Genomic DNA, 12849 nt, shown 5'->3' with positions numbered 1-12849 from the left:
TGCTGAAGAAGTCTTCACTTGTGCTTTTTAACTTCATTTGTCTTGCTGTATTACTGTACTTCTTTCTCAAGACATTTCTTTTTACTTCTCAGTTTTTTGAGCACTTTTAAGAATATGAAGGATGGACAGTATTTCTAGCTATGCTCCAAACATCTGTCTGCAAAAGGAGAAACTGCATGTGTCAGTATCTGGCACAGAAAAAAGGGTGCAGAGAGGTAGCATTTACTCCAACAAGAGAAAGACAGTGCAAGGTAAGCATACAACTTCACTACTTCTCTAGAAGGTCTCAGGTTTCTTTTCTTGTTTTTTTACTGTAATATAGGATTCTGCTATATTTGCCTGAGCTCATTAAAAAAACAGATACCACCTAAAGAAACCCCATGTCCTTAAGAATACAAAACCCGGATGATCAATGCAACAATAGTATTGTCACTGATGTTTGGAGAACTCTTCACTGTTTTTAATAACAATTTTTTTAAAATAATCAAACTATATCTTTTAAGACAATAAAAAAACCCAACTTACTCTAAGTTGAAGTAGCCCTGCTTGTTCTAAGTGGAGAGGTAGACCAAATCATCTCTTAAAGCACTTTCCTAAAATTTACTATGATTCAAGACTCAATTACTAAGTTCTTGGTGACTAGTTACAAAAGCCACAACAGGAAGAAACTATGACTAGACACTGAAAAGGAGAAAGATTACTGATAAGTTGGCCTTGTAGAAAGAAAAAGTATCAAACAACCTTCTTTCCTTACTTCATACTTCACTTTAAGTTCACTGTTGTTGCAGATGACTATCTGTGAGAACTCACAATACTTTAAAGTGGTATGAGTTTTTACAGAACATACTAAAAAATAATGTGGATAAAATGCAGGAAATGCAGCATGGAAAACCAAATATAAATACTGTTTTAAGAAGTTACCTAAAATATTCAAAATTCTATCAATCTGAAGGAAAAGGCTCCAAAAAATGTGACAAATAGCTTTATTCAGAATTTCGTTTAATAATTTTTGAGACTTACCTGTTCCAAAGCCATTAATTCTGTTTCCTGACACATTTGAAGGAGTTAGCTTGGCAACTTAAATCTGCCTGGAGAAAATGTTTTACAGAATGACTAGCTGTTAACTTTCTCACCTTGTACAACAACTTGGTTGCTGGGTACAAGTATCTGTTGTCCATCTGTGGTCTGTGCATATTGTAAAATGGTGGTGCCAGGCTGGGTTGCAGCTGCGTTGGTCATAGTCAACGTCTGCAGACCTTGCACTCCATCTGTACCATTGTTGGACAACTGTATTGCTCCTCCTTGGGTAATAGCAACTGGAAACAAACAAAAAAATCAACACAGCATTTAAGATACTGGTTTACTCATTAACTTACAGCATTAAACCTAGATACAGAAGAATATTGGTCTGAATTAAATCCCTTGAACCTTCATACATCCTCAAATCAGCCACATGGCTTTTTGTACATTAAACAAATCATGCTTTGAAAGTAAGCTTTTGATTTTTCATGACACCCCTGTTCTTGGGGGGGGGAGCAAAACCCATAGCCTAAACCACAAATTAGATTCTCTGATAAAACAGCATCAAACAGAGGAGCTACAATCCTCCTCCAGGGAATACTTTTTCATTTGTTAGTTAACATTTTCTTCTTGGTTGGTTTAGGTCTTTTTCTCAGTCCTTTCTTTTTTCTTCTCATCTGAAATTCCTCTCCTCTTCCATGTTTTATGCTCTTCAGTCTCCCCTACTGCTACTGCTGTCCATTTTTGTTTCACTTTTTTCTTGCTTTGGTTTTTGGGTTTTTTTCCTTCTGTTTGTATCCCCGTTTCTCTATAGCTTCCTCAGCACCTTCCTAGCAGTGTTTTAATTACTAAAGATCCAGTTTCAAACTTTTTCTTTCCTCTTCAAGCAGTCTTACTTTGTTGGGTTTTTTTCCTTTCTTTCCCTCAATCCTGTCATGCAGGTGTACCGAGATATCACCCCTCAGTCATGATTCCAGAGTTTCACTGTTCCTATATACAGACACACCACATCTCAAGTATCTGCACAAACAGTTATTTTACAGTTACAGTAGGAAAGCAGAGCTAACTACATCAGATTAAATAATATTAAGTAGGGTGTTAGGCAAAGTGGCTAAGGATTAAACAGAGATACAAAACTTTAAAGAGATTTTGAGAGAAAGATGTAACCTAGTAGTTCCTTCTCCTTTTTGCATATTTAGTACTGTGTGTGAACTTCAGCTTTACTGCTATATCCTCCATACTAAGTCAAAATGCTATAGCTATAAATCTAATGAAAAAACATAACAACACAGAAATGTATATTGATTACATATTTTAAATAAGGTTGCTGAAGTTCTTAATTTTTTCAGGACTTTCTAAATAAGTAACAGCAGAATGTAATATATATTCGATTAAAGACATTACAATTTTGTGAACCAGCACTAATAATCTGCCAGGAAAACTTCTGAATTACCTCATTTGGTTCCTGATTTTTAGAAGTTTATTAGTAGTATTATGGTGAATTAATATTTTGCCTCAGGATGCATTAGCTTCACTAACTGGCAATTTTAAAGTAATGCTATTTCACCTTCTACTTTGTCCTGTCCCAAGCAGTAACAGAAATAATAGTTCTTCATCTTCTCATCCCCACTTACTAGCACCACTGAGAAATTCAGACTACATACTGTACTGCCCACTGCTGGTTTGGTAAATGGGAGTTGGCACCGTAACAGTGGCGATGGCAGGTGCTGCTGTTTCCTCTTCAGACTTCTCTTCCTCGATCCTTGGCACTCCTGGGGCGTCTGAGGACAAGTCATTCAAAATTTTCCTGGCAAAGACAGTGTGTTGTAGAGATTTTAATAAAAACTGAATAATGACAATTAAAGTCTATTTGATACATAATGCTGGAGAAAAATGAAGAGTGCAGTAAGCCAGCAAGGCAAAGATGGGTGCAGAATGAAAAACTTGCACTGTCTTTGAACTCTTGAGAGGATTTTTCAAAGTGTCATGTACAGATGGGCAAGGGAGTCAGCACAGAACAGTTAAGCTTCTCAACACAAGATGCCTGTGCTTCTCAACACAAGACACAGCTATCACAACCTTCCCTTTTTCTTAAAAAACATGCTTCTCTCTCATCCATTTTTACTTGTTTACTTGTGTTAGCCACATAAGGATTTGAAGAAAGCAAAAGTATGGACTCCTCACTTTCATCAGGGGAACTGCTCCAATTCAGAGCCCACAAAGTCCTCATCCAGGGAGCTGAGCATAAAGGAAGTTAGCAGAAATGCTTGTGAAGAGCAACCAGTTTATAATAATCTAATACCTGCCTTGGAGACAACACTGAGTGTCTGAGTGAAGTCCCACAGGTATGTTTACTGGCACCCAGCCTGAGAAAACCGGGAGATTAGGTATAGCATAGGTAAGAAGAGTTTGTTTAATTACTTCCATGGGCTAATTATTCAAGGCAAAAACTGCTAAAATATCACTGCTACAGGTCCCCCCGAACATGGTTCTAAGACTGACCACAGCAGTTACTGCAATTTGCATAATTTAGACCAAACACTGTCCCTCAGAGGACTGTCAGGCCCTTTTCACTGCTGGCATTTTCTATTAGTCACTGCAAAATGCTACTTAGGTAAAGGACAATGCTTTTTGTCATTCTCTTTGTATGTTTTCCTGTGGACTGTCACTAGAACACAAGAGTGCAACGAAGCAAACATGCCTGTAGACTCCAAGTTCAAAGTCAACACTAATTCCTTAAATAAGGCTCCTAAGGTTTTCAGAGCCCAAACGCCTGTACGGAGCTATCTGGGAGAGCAGTCACTCTGCTAAGCAAGTTGACAAACAGAGCTTTGCTGTTGCTGTTTTAACTCTGTGTGCATGCAGGAATCCCAGCATTGCACAAGCACTCCACTGTGCCAAACATCAGTGGGACAAATGAAAAATTCCAGTTCAGAGAGTTTGCAATCTAGGTTTTAGACCAGAAAAACTACTGGACAGAACAGATTAAAAAATATGGAGCTGGAAGGATGAAGAACAAACCCCAAGAAGCTCAAAATAGAAAATAAGAAACTACAGCTCACCACTTTTTAAGCTCATGTCAGACAAGATCTGGTGGTTAAAACCTACCTTTGCTATCATAAAGATGGATTGAAGTTAGAAGGTAAGGTGGCAGCTTTACAAATATAGGTGCTATGAGCTGACAAAGGGAACATATTATGTACTTCACTAGCAGGATAAAGTGGAGTTTCTGAGGAAAAGGTATAGGTCTTCAATTCTGTGAATCTATCTACACCTATCTTGTCTCTGGGGCCAGTTACAAGAGTTTGTGGAAACTCACTAAACACAGCTGTTGCCCAGCTCAGCCCTTCTGACATGACCCCTACGCTGGCCGAAAGTCTGAGCTGCATACAGAAATTTTACAATTACAAAGTTTTGCTGAGTCACCAGGATCTGGTTTGAGGACGGAGGCTGTGGTGTGGCATCAGTGTATGCAAAGGAGTTCATCTCAGTGAGAAGTTAAAAGTTAGCACACTAAGTTCCCTTTTCTCAGTTTTGCTGCTTGTTTAGCTAGCTCTGTCATCTCATGATATACAGCCATTCTCCCATATGTAGTAAAAGCAAGTGTCTCACTGCAGAAGCAGACTGCAAGGAAGTCTGCGGCAGCCTTGAAGTTAGGAACACTGCTGCTCACAAATAAAGGTATCTTCCCAGATCTATTACAGCTAGGGATCTTCAGCAATGATTTTCACTACCTTCAGCAGAACAGCCTTGAAGGCTGCTGGAGAAGGCAGAAAATAATCTGCAAGTGCTAAAAAAAGAAAAAGATGGGTGAGAGATGCTCAGGCCTAGACACTAGCTTGTATTTGTAAGGCTATGCTTATGAAGAAAAAAGGAGCATGTGAATTTTCTGAAGCGTCAAGAATTCCCAGGTCACTTAAAACACACTGAACTGTGGAGCTGTTTCTTAACACTTTTTAGCATGTTTTAAGAAAAAAAGTGAGATTTAGTACAGCCAGAAAAAGTAACATGAGTAACACCATGTGAAGGAGCACCTCAGTTGGTCTTACCACAGAGGTGCTTGCCATGAAAACTAAAGATACCAGATGCCTATCACTACATTCAACTCATATTCTGACTTCTTAAACTTTAAGCAGAATCAATTTTGCTCAAGCAGAAATTCTCTCTGAGCCACAGAGCACCACACACATGTCCATTGAATGTCTCATGGGAGAAAGGAATTAAGTCTGATTGCTGCTACCTTTTCAACAAGAATGAAAAACAATAAAGTTGATTTCTTGTACACTACAGATTTATACAGAAGCCACCTTCTTGCAAAGCCTCAGTGTATTTCATGTATTAAGTATCTATTAAAACTGTCTCTAAGGAACCTAGCATATTGATACCTCAAGATTTCACAAATTTGGGAATTAGCTTATTCTCATTTCTGTTTTAACTGAGTGTAATGGCTGAGGTCTTCCTCCTCCTCCTCCTATTAGCTTATCTCTTTACATCCTATTCCATGAAAAGACATTGCAGAAGAGAGATTTCAGTTCAATGATTAATCTAAAAACCACTACATATTCGCAGCTTGTCCCCTCCCATAAAGCGAAGAACACATCCATCAAGCAAAATGCTTCTGTCTTTAACCTTCATACCTGTAGGAGGGTCGTCTGGAAAGAATTTCTCTTCGTTTCTGTGAGTCTGTGACACTGTCTACTGATTCCTGTGAATCTTCACTTTCTGCTATAGTGGAGATCTGTAAGTAAGAACAGCAATCAAATTTAACAAGACACTTCCAATGTCTTTATTTTAAGGAAATGTTGACATCCTGTGAAAAACACTACAATTCAAGTATTCTACCTAGGCAGTGAACATAAAGGGCAGGCTGTTTAGCAACAGATCCAGTGAAGAATGACTTCAGTCAGTTATCTACCTGTGAGAGCATCCTTTATCATTTAAATACTCCAATAATTTTAATACTCCAATAAGAAAATATAAACAGTAATACCATATGCTTTTTGCTTTCTGTGATTCCTTGTTTCCATCCATTTTAAGGAAACAAATAAAATCTTTTTAGTAACATTCAGGGAAAGAAAAACTAAAACCAAATTAAGATAACAGAAACATTTGGAACCAAAGACCAAAATACTGAAGCTGAAAAACATCAATTTATAAATAATTGGGTAGATATGTAGACTGCCTTCTGGGAGGGGACTGAAATTGTCAGGAAAATGTCATGTATGACATGAAGATGCTAAAAAAAATAATACAGTGCTGCAATTCTGAACATTTGCGCTAAAAAAATGCAAAGGTTTATGAAGGAAGGCTAAAATGTTTTTTATCAATTATATTTCAATAGTTGTAAATTTGAAACATGTGAAAAAAGTTAAAACATCTCCAATACATTAAAACAAAGTTTTCCAAAAGACTAAGGTCTTTTGGAACAAAAGTGAGGCATAGCTAGTGAATATAGAGAAATGCCTGTGTAAGAAGCAGCTCACAGCCGGACATTTTATGCACTGTAGGGAAGATTCCTAAAGGCTCAAAAAGGTCCCTGGCCCTACATCTCAGTTATCAGATCAAGGGCCTGAATGGATCTGACTGTGACTGCTGGGGTTTGAATACCACAGCATTCCAAACACCTTCTGGCTTTGCACTGAGCCAGGTGAATTCCAAGCATGGTTTCAATGTCAGTCTCTTATCTTTCACCCCTGGGCTAGTTACTTGCGCACTTATCTGAAAACTCCTCACCTCCTATAGACCAAAACTCTAAACTTGAAATTCCTCACCTCCTATAGATGAAAACTCTAAACTTTTGACTCGATGGCTGAGGAGGTTAGAGCCTGCCAGAAGGATTATGATCAGAATGGCCTACTTTAAAATTAATTGTGCCTCATTATTTTTTTAAATAATACACAGCTAAATATCTGTATCCATGATGCATAGTCTTGCCCTGTGTAGCTGCTGTATGCCAAGCAATTTCTCTTTCTGTGGTAACACTGGGCTTGAAGTGGTTTAAAAAAGTTGTAAGTGTTAAAGATTTCTTCAAGCTATCTCGTCCTATTGCATTATCTGTCTTGCTTTACAGGAGACAAAATGTTAAGGCTTTACAAAGCAATCAACATTTAACAGGCAAATTTTAAAACTGTTTTTATGAGAGGACTGATAGGTTAATTTTAAGGACCATTAATATACAGACATGTGGTTTATAAACCAATGAAAATATTTTCTAAGTAGCAAAGATTCATCCCAGAATATCAGCCTCATTAATTATTAAAGTTTACATTACAAGAAAAAAACCCCTTGTGTTCACTTCAGAATAGTATGAACTTTTAAAGATACATGAAAATACAGCAGAGAAACAAATTAGAGTAATACTGTAAGAAAAAACATGAAGCTTTTAAATTCACCAACTGAAATCTAGAGGGAAATGAAACTCAGCAACATTTGAAAGTGAGCAGTGGTTAAACCAGAACAGAACAAAGTCACAGCATAGCAAATACTGTTGCGTGGTTTTTGCTTTCAACATGCTCTTGAAGTTTATATAAGCAAAAACACAGTTCAGGACACAAACACATTAGAAACCAGTGAACTGGCAGGATTATTCTAAAGGCCCAATTCATGTAACAGGCATTTTCTTCAATCAGTACCTGAACTGTCTGGACCTGTGGAGACTGGATAACTGATGGCTGGGCAGCCTGTATTACGCCATGCACTTGGACTGTCTGCCCATTGGGCAGCTGAACTAAGGTCACTGTTGGTGCAGAAGACGTTGCGTGAGCTGCTGGCATAGACACCTGCAAAGAAGAGACAGCAAGCATAAATTAGGTTATTGCAAAATCTTCTTATTTCACCACCAAGAACACTCTTTGGTGAAAGAATTATGTCTCTTCTAGAACCCAGTTAGATGACCCAAATGTTTCAGCATACTATAAAACCCCCTGAACTGCCCAAGCCCAATATCTGACCTACTTTACAAATTAATCTAATGCAGAATTTCTGCAGACTCAAAACACTGCTTGTACAACCACTGGAAAGAATAAGAAAAACACAATTGTCTATTTTGAAGTAACCTGATAAAACCACAGTATTACCTTTCACATACTTCAGTTAGATATTTCCAGGACTTGGGTGTACTCCTACAGACACTGCTGAGTCAAAGGCAGAAACATACGGGAGTAGAGCTGATTTAGTTCTCACTCAAGAAAATGCAAAGTGTTTGCCAGAGGTAAGAAGTTAAAATTTTTAGGGAGTCATAACTTTCAGACTTCCTAGAGACTAAACCGTACTGAGCAGTTAACAAAGTCCATTAAAAGAAAGAAAGCGGACCATGTTCAGACAGAGAACCCATGGGTTTGCAGTGGGAACAAATGATTTGTAGGCAGTTACTGTGGTGAGGTGTAACGGGTCAACAAACTCTAGTCTTAAAGTTATCTCTGTGAGGAAGAATGGTCCACGTCTTAAACCCTCAGCTCCTAAACACAACTTTGTCACTCCAGCGATGACAGGGACAGGCCAACTCCTCCAGCCATGTGTGCCCGGCCCAGGACTCACCTCCAAGGACAGGTGTACCCACATGAGGCTGTCCAGGGCATGTGAGGAAGCCTCCCTTGGGCAGGTCACAAGAACTACTGTGGATGGCTGAAGGGCCAAGCACCAAGGTGACCATGTGGCCTAGTGTTCAAGCAGTACTCAGCACCTCTTGGTGACACGAAGCTGGAGCTGACAGCCAGGGGCTCCTGGACAGCAGAAGGGTGTCAGGGCTGCTGCACCAGCAAACACCTGGCTGGTGCTGGACTCACCCCATCGCAGCCCTCGGGGAAGTACTGCAGGTGAGCAAGAGCTGCTCCAGCAGACCTCTGCCATGTCATGGGCACTGACTGGACAGCCTTCTCCTAGACTCCCAAGTCTGGAAAATGTAACAATCCTCAGGTGTTCAACAGCATTTTCAAGAAACTCGATCCACAAAGCTACAATGTGACAAGGGGCTGTGCTGGCTCCTACCTCATTTCAGAGCTGCTTTGCACCCAATGCAGAAGTAAATCCTCTGCTGTCCCCACGAACACATGGTTCTCAAAAAGCTGCAGTAGCTCATCTCTGAATTTCCACAACCATCCGCCAAGGAAATCTTGCTTAACAACAAAATTAAGGGGAATTACGTGTAGACCTCTCTCCTCCACAGCTGTTTCACCCTAATCCACAGACCCTTGCTTCCCTTGACCTTCCTTTGTTATGAAAATGGTGCAGCATCATATGGCTGTACTTAACTCACCTCTGAGAGAAACCGGGGCTGAGATTAACATGAGCACACTTTCCTCTGGCAAATTATATTCATTTGCCAAGCAACCTTTTTAAATAATGCATGTCTGACTAAACAGTCCTTGGCAATGACAGCAAAGCTGATCAACTGGAGGCCACTCTGTAGCCAGATTAAGCCAACAGCAGAGTGTAACTTCCGCAGATGCCTCTGACTCATACCTTGTGGAACTGGAACGAGTTTCCTTTTGACTCTGAAAACTACCCTGAACTGACTAAAAATGCAGCAATTAAGCTAAGCTTACAAGAGGGGTGACCTTACAAGAGATAATAGAAGAATTAAATCGACATAATTATTTAGATTTGCCTAAGCCTCTGAGGGCACTCCCTAATGCCAAAAACTGCCACTTCACCTATTAAAAAATATCGTAATAACACTGATGTGAACAAGACAAGGAATTACATTTAGACTGTTGTATCACCTTCACAAGGAATACAAAGCCTGGGGAAAAGCTAAGGTGCAAAATACTACAGTGAATGACAACAGAGGAAATTAGGAAAAATACAACATACTTATTTGTGGGTCACATGAATTTTAACCATAGCTGTATAGCTCTTTCTTACTTGGAAAAAACTTTCATTCAAGTACCAGGGTAATTTTGCCCAAATGCAGTGCATGCAACCCACTACCTATCTGTAAATTCAGCTACCTGGAGGTTAGTATATAGCACATAAATTCAAAACATTCTTGCTTCTCTGGACTAAATCTTAACGCATGCCAAGTGAGAAGCAGTTTACCAGTTTTGCAAGAGAAATAAAATACTTCCACTCAGTTCACACTGAAGTGTTATTCACACCACCTACATCCTGTGCCTAAGTTAGACAGTGAGAAAACTGCCCAAAGAGGCAAAACGCTGCAGGGCAGCTGGCGTCCTGTAAACTCACATTACAGTTTCTCTGAACAAAATCACCCTGTGCATTTTCACAGCTGCAATCCCTGTATTACACTTGAATGGAAGTGTATTATCTCTGGTTTGCCAAAAGGTGTAATGACTTTAAAAAGATGTTAATAATTTATAAAATTATATAAGTGATTTAACACTTGCGCCACTTAAAAGTCACTACATTCCCCAAACTATATAAGATCTAAAAAACCTGTTTGTTCTTTGCAGACTGCAAATAGTTTTAAAATGAAATTGTTACAGAAGAGAGCTGAACAGATTCTGCAGTCATTTACACAATGGAGTTGCTTCTGCCAGCCGTCAGAGTATACAAAAATGAAACCAGGTTCCAAAACTCAAGATGTAACTGGGATTGCATTTCTTGACTCTCCAAAATAATTTGGGGATAATAAATGGTCAACTACTGTCTCTCTAAACAGCCAATAATACTGTGAAATTCTGGAGACAATAGGATAACATAAGCTGTCAAATGCCAGGTTGTTTCCCTTGATTATGTTTATCATATTAATTCCATTTGATAAGATGTTGTATTTGCTGCATTATTTATCTATATTTTCAGTTTGTTTTCTTCAGAATTAAACTTCTATAGACAAGTTTCTAACAGAAAACATAACAATCCAGTCAATATAAAAAAGACAGTAAATTACACGTTTTGAAAAAAATACCTTTCAGTGGTATGGTTGTGGTAGATAATGGCAGAAATACTTTAATTCATTATTCTGTTACCATTACACAGTTGAAACACATACAGTTATTCAGAACTAACACAGCCTAGTGTGATGGGCAGTTAAAAAGTCTCTGCTGCTTTAAAAATGGGAAAACAAATATTAAAGCAACTATATATCACACCTCTTTCAGAACTGTATCAATGGAATCTTCTCTCAGGCCCATGAGCAGACATTATCCCTCTTAAAAAAATTACCCAATAGGTAAAACTATTACACCGTATGATTTTATACCTGGGCTAACGTTGCAATCTGTGGTTGTGCCTGTACTGTCATCTGTTGGGTTTCTGCCTCTGTAACGGCTGCATCTCCACTCTGCTGGTTCTCTGCTCCAGATTCCATGGTCATTTAGTTACCTACAATCACAATATTTGTCGTAAGTCTGGGTTGGTATGCAAGTCCATTATTCTTGGTGGATCTGGCAGTGATCACTGCAGCTGAATTCCCATTACTACATATTGTTTTCATTTGCTTATTAAAATGTTGCCAAACTATTAGCATTCAGGCAGATTTTTTTCATGCCAGGTGTCTGCCTCAGGTTGATTTTTCTGTGAGTAATGTTTCTGAAAAACAGGTCCAGCTTCCTCCAATACTGAATGAGATCAGAAAAATGTGTTTTGCTCATCTTAAAAAAATTGCTTGAGCAATAGCACAATGATGATCTAGTACCTCCGCAATTTGGAATAACGACCGGCAGTTTGTCAGGAATGGCACCTCCTTCCGTGCCAAGATGACAATATGCCCTGCTAGAGCCCTTTCTCTCCCCTGCAAATGCAGTTTGCAGATGACCAATAGCAATTGCTTCTCTGTTGGACATAGAGTTTTAAGTCTTTTTCTGTCTCAACTAATTGTGCAACATCTCCATGCAAATTCTTTCCACAGCCAGACTATGTACAGCCCTATGTCACAGTGACTGAAGTCTTTTCTGCTCAGTAGTTTTAAAGTCAGTATACATAACAATGCAAGCCATCTCTACGTGAACCTTACTGCAAATAAGTATTTTCATATCTAGAGGTACATAGTAGTTTTTAATTAATTCAGTTTTGTATCACAGATAGCTCTTAATACACTCGTATTTCTAAGCAATAACTGAGCAAGCCTGGATGACCAGAACACACAACTCTATAAAAAGAGGCTGCATAGCTTCCAAAACCATGCATGTAGGCAGAGTGCAATGAATGTTAAATTCTGCACTGATCTGTGAAAACCACTTTTCAGTCCTTCTTTAAATACTGCTATGAAACTACTTAATATTACCAGGAAATGTTCAAAACGGTGATAAAGCGATACCATTGTTTTATACAGAACTCCAAATACCAAATATTCAGAATGAATATTACCTTCATTGCCACAATACTAATCCTGTGTATCACCCTCTGCTGTTCAATCTACTCAGGCCTCTGGCCACCCTAAGGCAGCACTCCTCTCTTCAGAGCTGGAGCAAAGCAAGGAGTAGAGCATTTCTGCTTTGGGAAAGGGTCTGGAGGCAGAGGATGCTCAGATCTGAAGGTGGAATGAAGGAGAAATGCTCCTCATCGCTCAACTTTACTAGCTCCTTCCAGAAAAAAACTTAGAAGTGTCAATACAGGAGATGGTACCATCAACTCATTCAAGACATTTCATTTTAAACACAAAGGAACTTCCATTTCAATGCAAACTATACTTCAGTATTACAGGAAAGAGAATACTCTTCAGAGATATGTTGCCTAAAGCAGTGAAGTCACTCTTCAGCCCTGAATATAATACGAAATTTCTGTCATACAGTATATGATTGCCAATCAACAAAGATACAACAGCATTTCAAAGCAATAGCTGCATTTTACATGAGAAGAAAGCAATATATAAATAAAAATCTGTATATTAAGTATTGAAAGTCACTGTTCAAATGAGCGTGTGCATGTGTG

General features: G+C 38.8%; 1 protein-coding gene across 1 annotated transcript in view; it reads right to left on the bottom strand.

Moving 5' to 3' along the window:
- CREB1 (cAMP responsive element binding protein 1) overlaps positions 1-11301 on the bottom strand; it is a 16327-nt gene extending 5026 nt beyond the window's left edge. The window contains exons 1-5 of the mRNA XM_010007324.1: positions 11180-11301; positions 7653-7799; positions 5658-5758; positions 2685-2827; positions 1134-1316 (exon numbers count right to left, since the gene is read on the bottom strand). Of these exons, the coding sequence (XP_010005626.1) occupies positions 1134-1316; positions 2685-2827; positions 5658-5758; positions 7653-7799; positions 11180-11293 (688 nt within the window). The 5' untranslated portion in view covers positions 11294-11301. The remainder of the gene's footprint in view (positions 1-1133; positions 1317-2684; positions 2828-5657; positions 5759-7652; positions 7800-11179) is intronic.
- Between the last annotated feature and the right edge of the window lie 1548 nt (positions 11302-12849).

The sequence above is a fragment of the Chaetura pelagica genome, unplaced genomic scaffold, assembly GCF_000747805.2.
Source record: "Chaetura pelagica isolate M959 unplaced genomic scaffold, ChaPel_1.0 scaffold21, whole genome shotgun sequence".
Classification (NCBI taxonomy): Eukaryota; Metazoa; Chordata; class Aves; order Apodiformes; family Apodidae; genus Chaetura; species Chaetura pelagica.
This window is presented reverse-complemented; position numbering and strand designations above follow the sequence as displayed.